The 16,186-nt window shown below is 51.1% G+C and overlaps 4 protein-coding genes across 4 annotated transcripts; 2 read left to right on the top strand and 2 right to left on the bottom strand.

Moving 5' to 3' along the window:
• Positions 1–327: 327 nt before the first annotated feature.
• Positions 328–2,425, bottom strand: ALT_1402 (alkaline phosphatase; the record flags this gene model as incomplete). The annotated part of the gene is made up of 3 exons (XM_033563740.2): positions 328–1,973; positions 2,028–2,230; positions 2,313–2,425. 3 exons carry the CDS (start codon positions 2,423–2,425, stop codon positions 328–330), a joined length of 1,962 nt encoding a protein of 653 aa, XP_033419631.2.
• A 1,862-nt stretch (positions 2,426–4,287) lies between these two features.
• Positions 4,288–4,776, top strand: ALT_1401 (mediator of RNA polymerase II transcription subunit 31; the record flags this gene model as incomplete). The annotated part of the gene is made up of 1 exon (XM_033563741.2): positions 4,288–4,776. One exon carries the CDS (start codon positions 4,288–4,290, stop codon positions 4,774–4,776), a length of 489 nt encoding a protein of 162 aa, XP_033419632.1.
• A 1,342-nt stretch (positions 4,777–6,118) lies between these two features.
• ALT_1400 (protein efr3) lies at positions 6,119–9,700 on the top strand (the record flags this gene model as incomplete). Its single annotated transcript, XM_033563742.2, has 2 exons — positions 6,119–6,333; positions 6,415–9,700. The coding sequence occupies 2 exons, from the start codon at positions 6,119–6,121 to the stop codon at positions 9,698–9,700; spliced, it is 3,501 nt and encodes a 1,166-aa protein (XP_033419633.2).
• Positions 9,701–10,297: 597 nt separating this feature from the next.
• Positions 10,298–11,266, bottom strand: ALT_1399 (palmitoyl-protein thioesterase family protein; the record flags this gene model as incomplete). The annotated part of the gene is made up of 1 exon (XM_033563743.1): positions 10,298–11,266. One exon carries the CDS (start codon positions 11,264–11,266, stop codon positions 10,298–10,300), a length of 969 nt encoding a protein of 322 aa, XP_033419634.1.
• Between the last annotated feature and the right edge of the window lie 4,920 nt (positions 11,267–16,186).

Here is a 16,186-nt window from a genome sequence, read left to right as displayed (position 1 = left end):
GTAGTGACAGCCCCGATTTTTCGACCCTGTGCTGATGCAAGGATCCATTCCTATCGTGCTGCTGGTACGTCAGGGACAGCTTCCCAGGGAAAACCGTCCTGGAAAAAAAAAGACGAATACACAAGAGAAAACTTGTCAAATATCAGAGTTCAGTATTCATTGTTACATCATTTTCTATCCGTTCAGAATCTGAGACAGCGATTTACACTCGCCAAATGCCAGAGCTCCAGGTCGTCACCATACCCCGAAATAAATACATCTGAAAAACTCCAATCTCTCTCCAAGAAGATAAGTAAGTTAGATTAGCTTTAAGCTCGACCCGAGCATTTATTTGCCCTTGGGTTTCTTGGTCTGTGCCAGTCCAAGGCACTCGGCCATGTTGAAAAAGATATCAATAGAATTGTACACTCCGCCAAACAGTTCCTGGCATGGACCCTGCGCAAACACGGGCACATCTGTCAGCGAGTGCACGCCCTGGCTGGCGTCCACTGGCAGGGTACCGTTGATCAGGAACCCGGTCACGGCGTCCTTGTAGTTGGCGTAGTAGTTGGTCTTGGAGCCGGTGGCAGGGGTGCGAGGGCCGGACGCGTGGACCTGGTAGTTCTCCCGGTGATCGGGGAAGGCTACCGTTCCCGAGTGCAGAGTGTATCTGGGATCCCAGCGAGCGGGGAAGTGAACGCCCTCTGAATACCGCAGGGTGTTGGCTCCGGCAACGGTGTACTGGGACAGACCAGATTGCTCGTAGACTCCAATGGCCCGACGCTTCTGACGGTCCTCGCTCTGGGCGTTGAGGTACTCGGTGTCAACGGAGCCAGTAACGTCGAATCCGTGTCCGTGATCAGCAGTCACGATGATCAGGGTGTCGTCCAACTGACCAAGAGCCTGGAGCTTCTCAATGGTCGCGCGGACGGTATCATCCAGCTCCAGGAGCTCACCCAGAGACCGATCATAGTCCAAAGAGTGCATCTGCTTGTCGATGCTGGCGGCCTCGGACATGAGGAACCAGCCGTCCTTCCTGTGGCGGGCATTCAGCACGTCGATGGCCTTGAGGGTCATGTCCTTCAGACCAGGCAGGTCTTCGGCATCGCGACCGGAGCCGTCCGGGTAGTTGGTCTTGTTCTGGAGATTGGACTGGTAGACGTTGCGGTCGAGCCAAGTGGCCAGGTTGGAGGTCTGGAACACACCCAGAGCCTTGGTGTTATTGGGAGCGGCATGGAGGGCGGTATTGTTCCAGCTGATACTGTAGCCCTTCTCGGCGAACAGGCCATAGTAGTCCCGCGAAGCGTCCTTGCTCTTGAGGAAGTTCTCTGCACCGGCGCCGAAGATGACATCAGGACCCTCCAAGCTAGTCCACTCGTACTTGGTCAGACCTTCATAGTAAGCGTCGATGACGTGCTCATATTCACCCCGGTTGCTGGTGTGAGCGGCCAGGGCGGCGGGAGTCGCGTCAGCTAGGAAGGCAGTTGAGACAATACCGATACCAGCGCCCGGGTACCGACGACGGAAAATCTCAGCAATGTTCTCAAACTTCGGATCGTCAAAGGGATCTTCAGAGGAGTCGACGTAAACATTCAGAGCATTGACGGTGGTCTTGTGCCCAGCGTATAGAGCAGTCGCAGAGTTGGCAGAATCGGTGATGAACGAATCCATCGAGTGTGTCATCTGGTGGCCCAGAACAGGGAACTTGTCCAACTGCATCTTCGTCATGTACTTGCCGTTGATACTGCGATGAGCGATGAGACGAGCAGCGGTGATCATGTTGGTGGTCATTCCATCGCCAACGAAAAGGATGACGTTCTTGGCCCGCCGCTTCTTGGAAAGGTCCCGGACAAGCCAGTTGGCCGTGGTTGTCTGGTTTCCATAGTAGGTCAAGGTAGCCTCGTACTCTCCGGGCTCATAGAGTGCTACTCTTCTGTAGGCCTTGGAGGTCACATTGACAAGCGAAGGCGTGTTCGCGTCTTCCGCAAACAGGTCTAGCTATTGGTCAGCAGGTGGGCTGTTGTGTCGACAGCTAGTGACGTCCATACCTTCATACCATGTGAAGTTCCATCTTTCGAGCTCGGGCTCCTCGATGTCAAAGTACTTCGTTACAGGGACTGGCTTTTTACCCTTCTTGGCGATAGTGAACTTGAAGTCGGGGTCGGGTACACCCGCGCGAGCCTCAGAGCCGTTGATCGGAGAGTGAACCTCCAGTCGGATATCGAAATATTGGCCGGGAAGAAAATCCGCCCTACGGAGAAAACAGGCGATCAGCTCTAGGTTCTCCCACCACTTATAAACAATGGCAAGCGATATTCTTAGTCAAAACATACTGATCCGGAGGGAAGACACAGCCCAGAGTAGGACAACCACCCAAGCGTTGAAATGTCTGAGCATGGGCGCACGAAGCGAGAAGTGACACCCCGGATACCCAGAGGAACCTCATTTTGACAAAGACTGAAAGAGACAGGGATTGATCCTTGGAGAGAACAGATTCAACCGTCGAGGGTATCACTCCCTTTATAAGTTATAATACAAACTTAGTCAAGGTGCCAAGGACCATCCTTCCATGATGCATAAGAGGTGCATTGCATATCCATCGACAGGAACTGGTACGGACGGATCTCTCGGTCGTCAAGACCGCGCAAGAGTGCTGTTGGTGGCATCATATCAGACTGGGAATTAGGAAGGTCAAAGGATTGAGCCAAGACCCGACAGGCTTGGCAGATAACGAGGCGTCCTTGCAATGCTGACATTGTCCATCAACGAACAAATGCGAAACGAGCTTTCCCCACACGTGCACAGGCGAGGTGCTCTCTTAGGAAGCTTGGGTAACAGGGGAACAAGCTGTAGTGTCAGTTGCCAAGCAAAGCCGGCGGAGTAAGCGTCTTGGCGATGGCTGTGATGCCAAGAGCACGTGGACGTACCCAAGAGTGACAATGGTGAGAAAAATGAATGGTTTAATTAAAAGCTGGGAAACTATACGCATGGTATCGTCGATATGTGGTCTTGCTCGTATCCAAGGCCAAGTTCTAGATATATCTGGCTCGGTTGAGTCCACAAATCGAAAAGCCGAAACGCCGATAACCGGGCAACAAGGCAATGGGGTCTTGTAACAATGCGCGCATAGTTCCCTCACTGCTTGATGTTCAGAGGGTGAACTGTGCGATTGAGGTTGGTCTCAAAGGCGTTGGTGAGTACGGACTAATGTCGTACCCTTTGCGGTGGTCCTTAAACAGGTCCAGGCAGAATAAAACGGGTACTCTAGCTCCCGGATTGATCAGTATGATGTGCTGGTTGGTCACACTAATCGCTCCCACAGCAAGCTAGGCAAAAAAAAAATTCATCGGTAATAGAAGACCCGTCTTTATTTCTGTCGACGAAAGCTACGATTGAGCGCTTTGGGCGCTCCATCTCAGCTTTGAAGCGAATCCCACATGGACATGTGAGAAGTCCTCCAGACTGCAAATAGCCGTGCCTTTCAGCGAGTAGTATTCTCACGAGCCGTTTATGGTCTCAAGAACGAATCAGAGATGTTGTGCAGGCCCAGCTCTCTCGTGACCCCCGGTACTTAATATACTTCCAGATCTTCCCGATGCATGCGAGCTTAGATCCAGTGGGAGGATGAACGACGATCTGGAACAAAGGCTATCCCTGTATTGTGTAAGCTCGAACTCAACTGTATTTGATGATTTGCGGTCACAATGTGCCTGTTACACTTAAGATTGAGCCTTTGGGTCCCTCCATCGCCTAAAGAGGAGAGATGATGATCTAGTCAAAGATTGTATCAAGAGAAAAACCATCCCTTTGACCTTGACTGTGGAAAAGAAAAAGCACCACTCGTTTATTTGGCAGATAGATTTATTTGGCGGGATTAGATAACGTTCAGCAGGTACACAGAGAAACTTTTTGAGCTTGCTGGCTTCTCGACTCCTCCTTGACCACACTAAGATCACAGAGGTAAAACTCATGCACAAGTATGGTGGAGTTGCGGCCTCTAAAGTTGATTATTCCAAGTGTTTTTCTGCAATAGTGTGTTTCTGTTGTGGTTTGAAAGTGAGCGAGACAAAGCAGGCTGATATCAAGCTTGTGTGGGCCACTGTATCTTTTCCCTTTTTGGCGAAGCGCGCATCATCAGTTCTCTGAGATCTTGGCAACTTTGAAACACTTCTTGCACCTTCCCTTCCTCACTCCAGATTCAGGACCAGAGTCTAACCGTCCTTCTCGCTTTCTACTTTGATTCTCTTTGAACCTTTCAAATTCAATCAGCCTTTGTCTCTGCGGAAGTGATTCAATTCCTCCTTGACGATGGACCAGCAGCCTCCGGTTCAACCCCAGCAACGTCCGCCGCCGTCGCTCACAAATCCTCGCTTTACCCTTGAACTAGAGTTTGTCTCTTCGCTCGCAAATCCCTACTATCTTTCTCACCTGGCGGTGACTTATCCCAACCTCCTGGGAATCTCCAAATCCGGGGACGACGGTAACACCGGCACCGAGGGCCCAGACCCCGAAGCGCAGGCATTCGCGGCGTACCTTGCCTACCTCTACTCTTACTGGAAAACACCTGAATACGCGCAGTTTCTGACGCATCCCGGCGCGACCTTACGAGCATTACGACTTCTACAAGAAGAGACCTTCCGTCGCGACATCATTCTCCCTCAAGTCATCGAAGCTTTAGCGGGGACCGGTCTTGAGGATGGGCAAGGTGGACACAACGTAGAGGCGGGAGACAAGGAGCATAACGAAGGAGACCAAGGGACACAGCAAGACAAGGAGAATACCGCTTCAAAGACATGATGGGCTTGCGTCAATCGATAAATGATTCTTTAGTCCAACAGCCCTCACGGGCAGTGTCGCGGCAGGCTCGGCACTCTTTTTGACGTGTTCCCAAGGAGTAAACCGGGGACACAGTTTGCTATTCTATTGTAGACACAGGATCTGCAGTGGGGTACAGGGCTCCCTTTCCATCATCGGGACTACAACGACAGTATGATCGTGAGGTTCATGCAAGATGCAGATGATGTATGTTCTTACATACAGACGATCATGTGTGACCGAGGCATTCACTCAATTGTCCTTCATACCGATTACAAGGGAGATCGGGGCGAGAAAGCTCCAAAAGCTTCATCCTTTCCGAGGATGTTGCTTGTCAAATGGATCGCAATGCTATCCCCATTCATCTTGGTACAAATGTGGGGTCTTGTTGCGGGACTCGGCTCAATTGCTGGTTCATCTCCGTTCTTGATACCTAGACCAAAGCGGATTGGTTCAGCTACAGATTGCGACAAGCACTCAAAAATACTTCTACTTCTTGGAAAGTAGATATGTAGTTGAGAAAGAACAAGTTAAATCTTTGGATTTTGCGTTGTTTCCAGAGTTGCATGGTGTCTTTATTCTTATGCAAACCAGCCAGTCATCGATAGTTACGTAGTCACTCCTTGTCTGATCAGCTGCGCCCAAGTAAAGCATGCCATCAAATGTCAAAAAGTATTATCACCAAGGACGTAATGCTATTCTCATCCTAGTACATTTAACTAATTCTATGATCCCTTACCTCAACCTCGATTGATCTTGATGCACGCCTTGCGACGGAGGCTGGTGCGGCCGACGGCGAAGATTCAGCTTTCCCCAGCCTTAACTCCGTGCGCGACCCAACGCTACTGTACCTCTCAAAAGTAACCTGGAAAAACACCAAGTAACAATCCCACTCCTCCTGCGTCATTCCCCAACACTCGGATTTCACACTCCTCTCATCATATCTTCTGCAGAGCGGCTCCTAGGCACAAGCAAAATTCTTGAATGTGTACTCCGATGGATTAACCCCGCGTTTGGTGTTTATACCGACCGCATCTCCTTTCTCTCTCCTCCGGCCCTTCTGCCAATCTTCACACTGGTTTCTGTAGACTTGAGCGGAGAGCAGTGCAGTGACCTCGTCCCTCCCCGATCCGCCGATTCGCATATCCATGACATAGAAGAGGGCATATTACTTATCCAGCTATATTTGGAAGATTAATCTCTAGGTAGTGGCCACTGTTTTCACTCCTCCAGATCGCGTACGGCGTTGTTGGCAACCGGTGATCCGGGCCCTCGTATTGGCATACAAGTACCTCACAATTCAATCTTGCAGCCATCATTTTCGATGGAGAGCGTGCGCCAATCATGTCGGCCTAAACACCAGGTCTTGGTCCTTAAATGCTACCCACAATACCAGAAAGGAGTCCAGGATGTGAAACCAAATTCCAGTGAACTCTCTTATCTACTCTACTATGTGAGCACACGCCGGAGCAAGCTGACCAAGGTCGGCGCCTTTCTGGAGAAAAGGGCAGCTCGGGATGTCTGGCGTAACAAGTTAGGGTGAGTTTGAAGCGAGCCTGCCGGCAGTTGTCAACCGTCGCGGTCGCAAATTCCCCTGGCTGACATGGGTATTCTACATAGGAATGTACAGGTAACACTTCAAATCCTCACGGCGCTCATCGAGAAAGTTCCCCGCGATCTTCCTATCTATGCCAGATCGGTGATGACCGTCCTTGAAACCGTCCTACGCTCCGGAGACCTTTCCATGGTTGAAGAGTCGATATCAACGTTCGAGACGTTCTGTCGGCATCAGGATATGGCCGCGCTATCTGCTGAACAGGATTTCGCCAGTCAATACCGGGAAGTCGTGCGGACGTATGCAGATTTCGCAGACCAGACCAAATCCGTTTCTCAACTGAAGGCTGCACCGAGCGGTCCGATGGTAATACGTTGGAGGACTGCGGGATTGCGAGCGATCAAAGGTGTTGTTAGTTCCGAAGCAGGTCTCGCGGCGGACGGCGGAGATTCACTGAGGATCCTTCTCCCGGTCATTCTGGAATGTCTTTACAATGGTGACGATAGCCTGTTGGTGTCCCTCGAGCTCAGACTGCACGAGTCGGAGAAGAACGAGCCGGCGCTTGGTCGACGACGGAGGGTTAGTACTGCAACCGTGCAGACAGTTGACGCAATGGATGGAGATCCTGCATTGGCGTCACAGTCTACGGCCGACGTTGACAGGCAGGCGGAAATGGACATGCGTTTGCTTGCTCTCCGATGCTTGGAACGCATAGTCGTGACGGGGAGTAGCCGTGGTCAGATTCGCGTCACTACGAAAGTGGTGCTGCAATTCATCCTGGGGAACGGCCCATTATCCGAAGATGGCAAGCCTATGCATATGGATCCGATGGGCGGCTGGGCTACGTCTCTAGTGGAACTCGTCGCCAAGTGGTGTCCCGTTCAAGTCCGTTTCATCATTTTGGTTTCGGCAATGGAGATGTTGCTCGAAGACCAGCCCACAGAAGAGACCCTGCAACGCTCGCACGCCCTGATATACTTGATCGACTGGTTGCTCAAATCCCCTGTAAACATGATCGGTCTTAGTGTTATTGACGTTCTGCTGGGCCTGATGCAATTCATGTCAACTCTGTTATCGCGCCCAGCCAGCGCGAGGTCTGCGGAACAAGGACTGGACGAGAAGCTGAACGATCACGACGTGGTTCTGTCCCCTGAGAGATTGGAGATGCTTGCGCTACTTCAGAGGACTATTGGAGATCTCACGACACATATTTACTACGGTGATCAGGTTGTCGATATGGTCAGGACGATCCTGACTCGCGTGAAGCCATCCATCGACAATAAACTCTCACCTGCCACGGGGTTACCGAACCAGTCAGATAATACGGAGGGTAGTACTAATTCAGCCGGGTTCCCTGGAGAGATGAATGCGGCGGCCTTCTCGCTGCCTATTGCAAAAGTGACAGCACTTAAAGCAATCAAGGATATTCTCTCGGTAGCCAATTCGAACAGACACACAGCCGCTGGAGTGGAGACTAGGAACCCTGTGGGCATACATGCCTGGGAAGGAACGCAGTGGCTTTTGCGTGAATCCGACAGGGATACTCGCCACGCGTATATCGATGCCTTCCTCACATGGTTGTCGTTGGAAACCACTCAAGATGATATCAGGGCTACATCCGGGCCAGTGAAGGGAGCAGGCACTCTCCCAAGACGTGAATCGCCCGAAGTCACTGAGAAGGCTGACAAGCGACCCTTGAACGTGAGTCAGAGAGAGAAAGTCATCATAGCGGCTCAGTTGAACTTCCTCCGACTGTTCCACTTGACCATATACGATATTGCGCTCGACTGCGCTACAGACGAATCCGAAATTCTACTACTTCATCTCCTTCTCACAAGCCTTGTGGGACGGCTCGGAGTCAATGCCGTCAGATTTGGGCTGCCCATGATCCTGAAGCTTCAAGAGGATTTAGCATCTGTGCAGTCCTTGCGTTCTCCAACTGCCAAGGTCAATATCGGAAGCTTGGTCCATGGATATCTGTGGGCAATGTGCGAGAAGTTTGAGTTGGAAAGCTATAGAGTTGGCAACGAAATCAGGATAGAGATTGACAGGCGGAAACAAAATGGCCTTTGGCTCGACAGAGTGCGTATGCCTGCCATTCGTATCGGCGATATCATCGAATCGCGTGAGAAGTCTCCGCGCAACGACGATATCATGGCGCAAAGCGAGCTTATCCCTTTCAAGGCCGGTATTGAGGAACTTGTCAACAGAATTGAGGAGGTATATAATTCCTCCATGACCTCGCCCGCTCACAGCCCTCCGGCATCACCCGGACACAGCTATGCTCTTCCCGTCCTGGGACATGGAGCCGCGACTGCTAATTCTGTCACATGCAATTTACCGTCATCTATAAAAGAGCAAATGCTTTCACCTTGGTCCAGAGAGGCTTGTCTTGCGGCCGCTGAGAAGGAGAAGGCAGAGGCTATGTCTATCAACGGATCAAAACACGGTACACTAGGGTTGCGTAATTACGCCACCTTAAATGGCGCTGGTAATAGCTCTCATTCCATCGCTACCTCCGCGCATCAGAGCGCATTCGGTGCTGCAGCAGGTCTGCAACATCTCCGGCGCACGAGCATACCTGACTCGCAGGGTCCACCTGTCAATGGCTCGGGCAGAGAGTCACCAGTGCGTGTCAACGAACTGAGACGGGTTCTTTCTGTGAATGTGGAGGGTAATGCTCGCCGGTTGAGCCCACTCCGCGGGCGGCTGGATGCTTCGAATGGCAGTATTGTCTCCTCGAGTAGTGAGAGCATGGTCAGTGGCTTTTCGTTGTCTGAACATGATGCGGATGGCAACTCAATCAGACCACAGTCCATTCGGGATGGTCGATTGTCGGCCAACGGTGACGGCATGGAAACACCTAAAGCCTCTTCTATTGGTGTGAACGGCGGCCAGTCTCGGCAGTCTTCATTGTCGTACAACTTGCGGTCTGATGGCATCCCTCCGGTGCCGCCGATCCCGCCATCTATAAGTCTCCCCGGAGGGTTTTCGAACGACGCTCAGCGTTCGTTGGCGAATGGCGAGCGACCCTCGACCGCTCCGGGGCCCCGTCAGGTTTTCACCAACGGGAACCAAGGGACATTCTCTGCGGATAACGAGAGAACCCTGAGCCGACACAAGAGCCGTTCCAGCACTGGCCTTGCGGCCGCAGCTAATTCCGACAAGGCTGAGGGAGATCCTCCCGACGCAGCCTTGCGTCGTGACGTGCAGAACCTCATTAACGGATTTCTATCGCCAATGGATGCCGAGTCGAGGCGCAGCGGTACCAATGCCTCTGGCCGCAGGGCCAGCAGCACGCACGCTGGCAGAAGGAGGGCGACTGGAGGAATCGGACGTCCTCCTTATTAGGCCTCCTAGTTCATTCAACATGATGACTATCAATCCTCGTGCACAACCCTTCTACTCCTTATCTTCGCGTTCGGGCCCCTCGGCCGGCCCCATTCCCCCCTCTACTATGCCGACTAGCATGCATATAATCTTATATCTTTCTCTGATTCTCCGAACTCCATTGCCGTAACACTTCCTTTGTCCAAAATTTTTCTCTCGTCACCTTTCATTAATCTACTAGGAGATTTGTCTAGTCTATCTTGGCTCCGTTATGGCACATTGGTGTATCATGTATCGATATTCGCTCATAGAATTCACTGGCTTCGAGTACCCCATCCCTTTTGTTCTTCTCCTTGTTCTTTCAGCGCCGGATCACAGAACATACCATGGTTGGGTAGCTCAGCCGTCCCAGTTATTGTCTCATGTGAATAGGCGGGATGGCATTTGTGTGTATGTAGATTTATTGGGAAATAGACATATTTGCAAGTCTTGAATGATTTAAGTGAGCAAGTCTCAGGGAAATCTGGGTATATATAACGACAAATATCGATGCTACGCAGACACGACAACGCGATTGATTCAAAGCAATAGAATAGAGCATATGGTAAGCCGCTCAGTCTACAAGCCAGTCTGCTTGAGAAGAGTATTATCCGGAGGAAGCTCCACCTCGACCGGCCCAAAATACTCCTTGAAGACCTTCTCCAGGGTCTCCTCAGCTAGCTGCATATGACCGCCCGGAACAGTCCTAAAGTCCAGCTTCCCCTGTTCATCAAGCGCTTTCAACCCCAGCCAATCCTCCTTATACAACCGCCTCTCCTTAAGCGGCGTCACCTCGCCAGTCGTCCTATTCACCTCCGCAAACCACGCACTCTCCTTCGGATTCACCATGGTATCATCCTCAAACATATACATCGCAAAGCGATTCAACTTCGCCAGGTTCTCCGCATACCTCTCATTCTTCAGCACGCGCTCGTTGTTTATGTCTGCAAGGAAATTGCTATGCTCGAGGTACGCGTCCAGCTCCTCCGGATCGCGGAAGTACTGAGCCGGCACGAACCGCGACTGCGCGAGGCTCGACCACCGGCCCGCGCGCAGCAGTGCCTCCGCCCCTCGGCAGATCCAGTCGCTCCACGCGCACTCTTGGAACTCGGCGATCCCGTTGTGCTGGCTGCCGAAGGTGACGAGGTTGCGGACGGGTGGGTCGTTGCACCGCTCGACGTACCCGCGCAGGAACTGCCCGCCTTGCGAGAAGCCCAATGCGTTGACGGCGGGAGCAGTGGAGAGGATTGGATCCGCGCGCAGCTGGTCGCAGACGAGCGCGATTTGCTCGGTGAGGTTGCCGAGGAAGGTGGCCTGGCGGTCGGCGCTGGCGGTGTCGCCGAGGTGGATGAGGTGGACGTAGGTTCCGGGGTTTGTGGACTCGGCGAGCGCGGCGACTTCTTTCATGCCGTCGCGCTGGAAGTCGTCGCCGAGGCCGTGCCAGATAACTAGCGGGAGGGGGGTGAGTTCTGTTTCATGGGGGCGGAGGGGAGATGCTGCGGAGAGGATGGGGAGGGTGAGGGGGAGGAGGGTCGTTAGGTAGTGCATCGGTATGTGTGTATGTGTTCTCAGTTTGATCGAGTGATTTCCTGCCTATAGTCTCTTGATAAAAAAAAAGGCAATATGATGATGGCTATCCTGTGTAGGGATGTTGTTGTTGGAAGCTGAGGCAGCAATGAGAACTGTCCGCTATCGGTCACGTTACGGTCTTATCACCCGAAAAGGGCAAAGTAGGGCAGGAGTGCAGGGCTAATTCAGCGCGCATGTGACCAGCTATTCTCGTCTTTGTACGAGATAACCAGGCTTAACGCGATTACCATGTTATTACTGATTCTATTGATATATCCCTATAGTATATAGTCTGTTTGTACTGACAGTAGGTGCAGAGTCGCGCTGTTCAAGTCACCCAACTGACCTGGGATACACATATATATCAGAGATCTCCGCATGAACAACAGAGGATCAGGCGAGGACGAGAGGAGTAAAGGGGTTACGACATTTCTGTCATTTTCTGCCCGAATATTCTGGGCTATAGTTCTATTTGAGTCCTGTGCTCATTGTGTCCCGGAGTACAACCTTCGATTTCTGAAAAACGCCTTGAGTCGGTTGGTGTTGCATTTCTTTCAGCACGGGCTACAGAAAAGCTGCGCACTGATCCAGGGTTGCTGTTGCTAAAAATTGGAGTCCCAATGTAAATGCTATCGACTATATTGATTCGTCCATCATCACCAATACCCGTGTGACTGTGACTGACCCGTGAGGAGCCTTGAGTGTCCGTTGGATTGTCCGGACTTTGGCTGGCAAATCCAAAGATCGATGTCGCGTGACTGTCCTCAGTTAACGAAGTAATTTTCGGTTCCTTGACTGCAGAGTTCCATGGCGTCGACATCCAGTCTGTTGTTCCATTACTTGCCTGATCTCCTGCAACATCTATAGGTTGGCCGAATATCACCATCGGTGATGCATACTGTCTAGCCCGTGAATCTCCACAAGGAGTGTCTTTCTGAATAACTGGTCCCAATGGATAAAGAGGGTTGACTTTCTCGCTCAATGGCCGTCGTATACTGCACCTCGGCTCTGGAAGCCATCCAGATGGTGACCGCGTGACTGCCGCTGCACGTTCATGTTCATGATGACCGAATGATTGATCGAGTGAGAGTGAGTATTTTGAGGACTGTGTAAACGGACGCCGTTCAAGCTGCGGGCCTCGATGGCGACCTGGACGTGTCATTACCATTATCTCATCGTTCGAGCACCTTCCCTTCTCGGCAGCTATCTGATCGTCAATTGTGAAGCGATTTTGGATGATTGACCCGGATGACTGGTGGACTCTGTTGCTGTCATGGTGCCTCCAGGGCGTCGAGATTGACGCTCCAAAATCCTGACTCAGAAACCCGGTTGTTTGGATCAGCCTACTGTGGTTCCTGCTGGATGTTATCCGATCCGGGATGGCAGCTTCAGAGAGGCGAGAACGTGGGGTGGTCATAGAATGTATAGACGACTTAGGATCTTCTGATTTCTTCTGACAATATAATGATCTGTCAACCGAGTCTTCCCTTGCGCTCCATGCCTTGGCGTCACTGTATGGCTGTACTGACGGATCCGAGCCTTGGTCGGGACGGACTGATACATCTCTATCAAGGAGCATTGGTTGCGAGGAAAGGTTCTCGTGACGCTCTTTGAGAATGTCTTCGCCAGCATGGCACCGCCGTCCATTTATCTTAATCTCTAAACCTTCAATCCCAAGTCGATCCGACGTTATGTTCTGTCGAGGAGCCCTGCGAGACTTGGTAAATTCGGATGGCACAGCCCTGTGTTCCACGGCAGCTATCCTCGTTCGGTCGGCCTCGGTTAATCTTCGTCTTTTGCCAAATTGCTCGACCTCTTCGACTGGTGTGAACGAGATCTTGAGAGGCCGTGCAGCTCCGACAGCAGCCCAGTCTGTTGTTTCTAGTAATTGACGCTTGATATGTTCTATGCGATTGTGCGGCTGTGAGTTATTCACTTGCTCAGAACAGACTGAGGAATCCCCAGCCAACCGTGACAGGGAGGGATTGGCCGTAGTCTATTTGGAATACACAGTTTAGCTGCAGATCCAGAGGATGGCCATTCTCCCACCCGCCATGGAGCCACACAATCGCCAGGTTCGTGGAGCAATAATCCTACCTGACTAGCCAATCCATGCCTCTGAGTCTCGTCTCCAGTGGACTTTGCCTGAAGTGTTGTTCCAAATTTGGCGAATTCAAGGGGCGATGGAGCCTGTCGAGAATCTTTTGTGCTCCTCAGTCTTGATTTTGCGAACTTCTGCTTCTGATTTCTAGCGAGATTGCTGGAGCGATTGTTCGAATGCCGTTGCAACCGACCTCCCGTCCAGTTCATTGCAATATATGGCAAGTAGATGAGCAGACGACGGTCAGAGATGATTGTAGATGCTCTGTGTAAGTGTCCTGAGGGTGTGCCAAATCCTCAGACCGTCATGTGATAGCGGAAGGCAATTCAACATGCCCTTTAGAGGTCCCAATATCATTCTGCCAGAGTGATCTTATTCAAGTATGCGGTAACAGTTACATTGGTAGCTGACTACGAGCAGACTGTAAATTGTTCAAGGGGACAAACTGCAACGACTCTACCCTTTATCTTTAGGGTGGAGGTCTAAGTGGATAGTCCCCAAATTGCAGTGACATCGCGGGACTGTTGCAGCAGCTGCATGTCATGACCTTCAGCAATCGTGCAAGTCAAAAACGCACCCTTTGCTTCGGTGCAATTGTTGCCCAAATGACTTGCAGCGAAGCGGAAGCTTAATGGAATTGATCAATCGCGACTCTATGACGGGAGTTTGAGCACTAAGTAAGGGGCTCTGAAGCTCATCCTCAGTCGTCGTCGGTCCCAGATGGATGGTCAGGCTATTACGTGCAGGAAAGACTCCATCGCCTGTACGGAAGTTGGGCTGGAGGAGAAGGTTTGTACCTGACTCTTTCTATCGGGCAAGTATCTCTGTAAGAACAAAACGTCTTATCTCTGCCGTTAAGCTTTCTGTAGGGCTTCCCAAGGTTATGCTCCGTAAGTTTCCGTCTTCGGCGGGCTCGCCCAAAGAAATCCTTCGAAGGAGCGGGCCGTCCCGGAAGACGGTCTTGAACAGTACGAGAACCAAGGTCGCATGGCACAAAGCCACCGGGTTCTACGTTTCGGAAGCTTATGGAGGTCGGGATTAGCTAATAGAGGGCAAAGCAAACAGTGCAAATTATCACGTGATACTTCGCTTCAAAACCGTGTCTTCGCACAGAGCAAAGAAAGTTCCCTTCTTACTCCGTACATGGTCCAACATCAACCTCAACAATCTCAAAAACGCTTGTGGCATCTACCGGTCCAATTGATGGCGACAAGATTTTGCCGTATAGCTACTCGGCCTGTGCCTTGATGCAGGCACAGTCGTTCGTACTTACATTGCTCAGAGATCGGGTCATATCGGTGCCTGCCTTCTGACAACTCAGCACACAAGGTAAGCACTTTTTTTTTTTCCCTTTTTTTTATATTGTTTTCAGAAACCAATTTTTCTTGTCATGAGAATTGTCTCGAAATTGCCCCACTATGTTCTCCCTCAGTCTGAGCCGGACGGGATGATGCAAGGACCTATTGTGTCCTTGATATGATGATCACCATTACCAATAAGCATAGTTCAACTGAAATCTTCGGATTGCTGAACGACAACCTTCTACCATCTTTCACCCCTATCTGATAAATCTCCCGTCTGCGCTGCTCATACAGTTCATGTTTCTCAAGAGAGGATTGATTTTTTGATGAGTTGCTAATAATTCTCGTCAACAGGTGCGAAGAATACAGAAAAAAAAAAAAAAAAAAAAAAAAAAAAAAAAAAAAAAAAAAACGTAGATAAAAATGAAGGGCTAGGCTTCCTCCGACTTCAGTCCCCTCATGCATTGCTGCCCAACCTAGACGGATTACGCTGCAGCCCAAACCAGTAGGAAGTGGATTCTCTAAACCGACGATGCACGGTCGTAGATAAATGCGCTCTGCTCACCCCTTCCAATATCCTGTTTGCGCTCTCTGACAGCGGTTTTGATGTTTCTTCGCAGGCTGAGCAGCATCAGCAGCAAATGACTGCACATAGTGAGGCTGCAGGAGGGGTGAAACTGCCAGCTACCTCCTGGTTACCTGCAGAGGAAGATATATCCTAGTTCCCCGATGCGTAGGAGAATTTGACGTGTTGCCATCTCATCCAAACGATGAGTTTCTGACATTTCGGCGATGTTCACGAGGGAAAGCGGGGCACAAGAGTAAAGGAGCAGCCGATTGTCTGGCTGATCAGCGTGTTCCATCAGCCGCCGTTCACTGGTTGTGGGCCATTCAGGGACGGCATCAGTGACTATTCACAATGCCGTATCCTCTCGCTTGTAGCCTTGTGACCTTGTCGCTGGATCTGACTCGCCCTCTTGCATGAGTCGCACCATGAATTCTATGATGTTCTGCTCTATGTGAGGTAGATTGAGGGATATCTTGAAAGGCTTCCGCAATCTCGCCCTGCACGAGATAAATGGCGGGAGACGCTCTCATCCAATCGACTCCGTAGTGCGTCATGTTTGTTCGAGAAGGAATCGGAGGATGATGCAAGTCCACAGCCCTCACACTGGCACATGGCCAATAGAAACAGCCATCGCAAATGGAGTCAGGCCTTTTAAACTTCCGCTTCACCGCTACATATTGAATTTCCGAATATCCCAATAATAATAATGCCAAAATTACTCCGAAATAACGACGATTAAGTGGGAAATGAATATGATACATCCACTTTTGGAGACCGATTGTCTCTGCCACGTCAAAAAACCGCAATGATTGACAGCAGAAAGGGGGAACTATTGGCAGATGGCACTACCGTCGTCACCACTTGGCGCTGCGCCAGCTGCATCCGAAATCACCGCCCTCTTCTTGCAGGATCGAATCATCGACCTTGAT

Source organism: Aspergillus lentulus (genome assembly GCF_001445615.1).
Source record: "Aspergillus lentulus DNA, contig: Alt04, strain: IFM 54703, whole genome shotgun sequence".
NCBI lineage: Eukaryota > Fungi > Ascomycota > Eurotiomycetes > Eurotiales > Aspergillaceae > Aspergillus > Aspergillus lentulus.
This window is presented reverse-complemented; position numbering and strand designations above follow the sequence as displayed.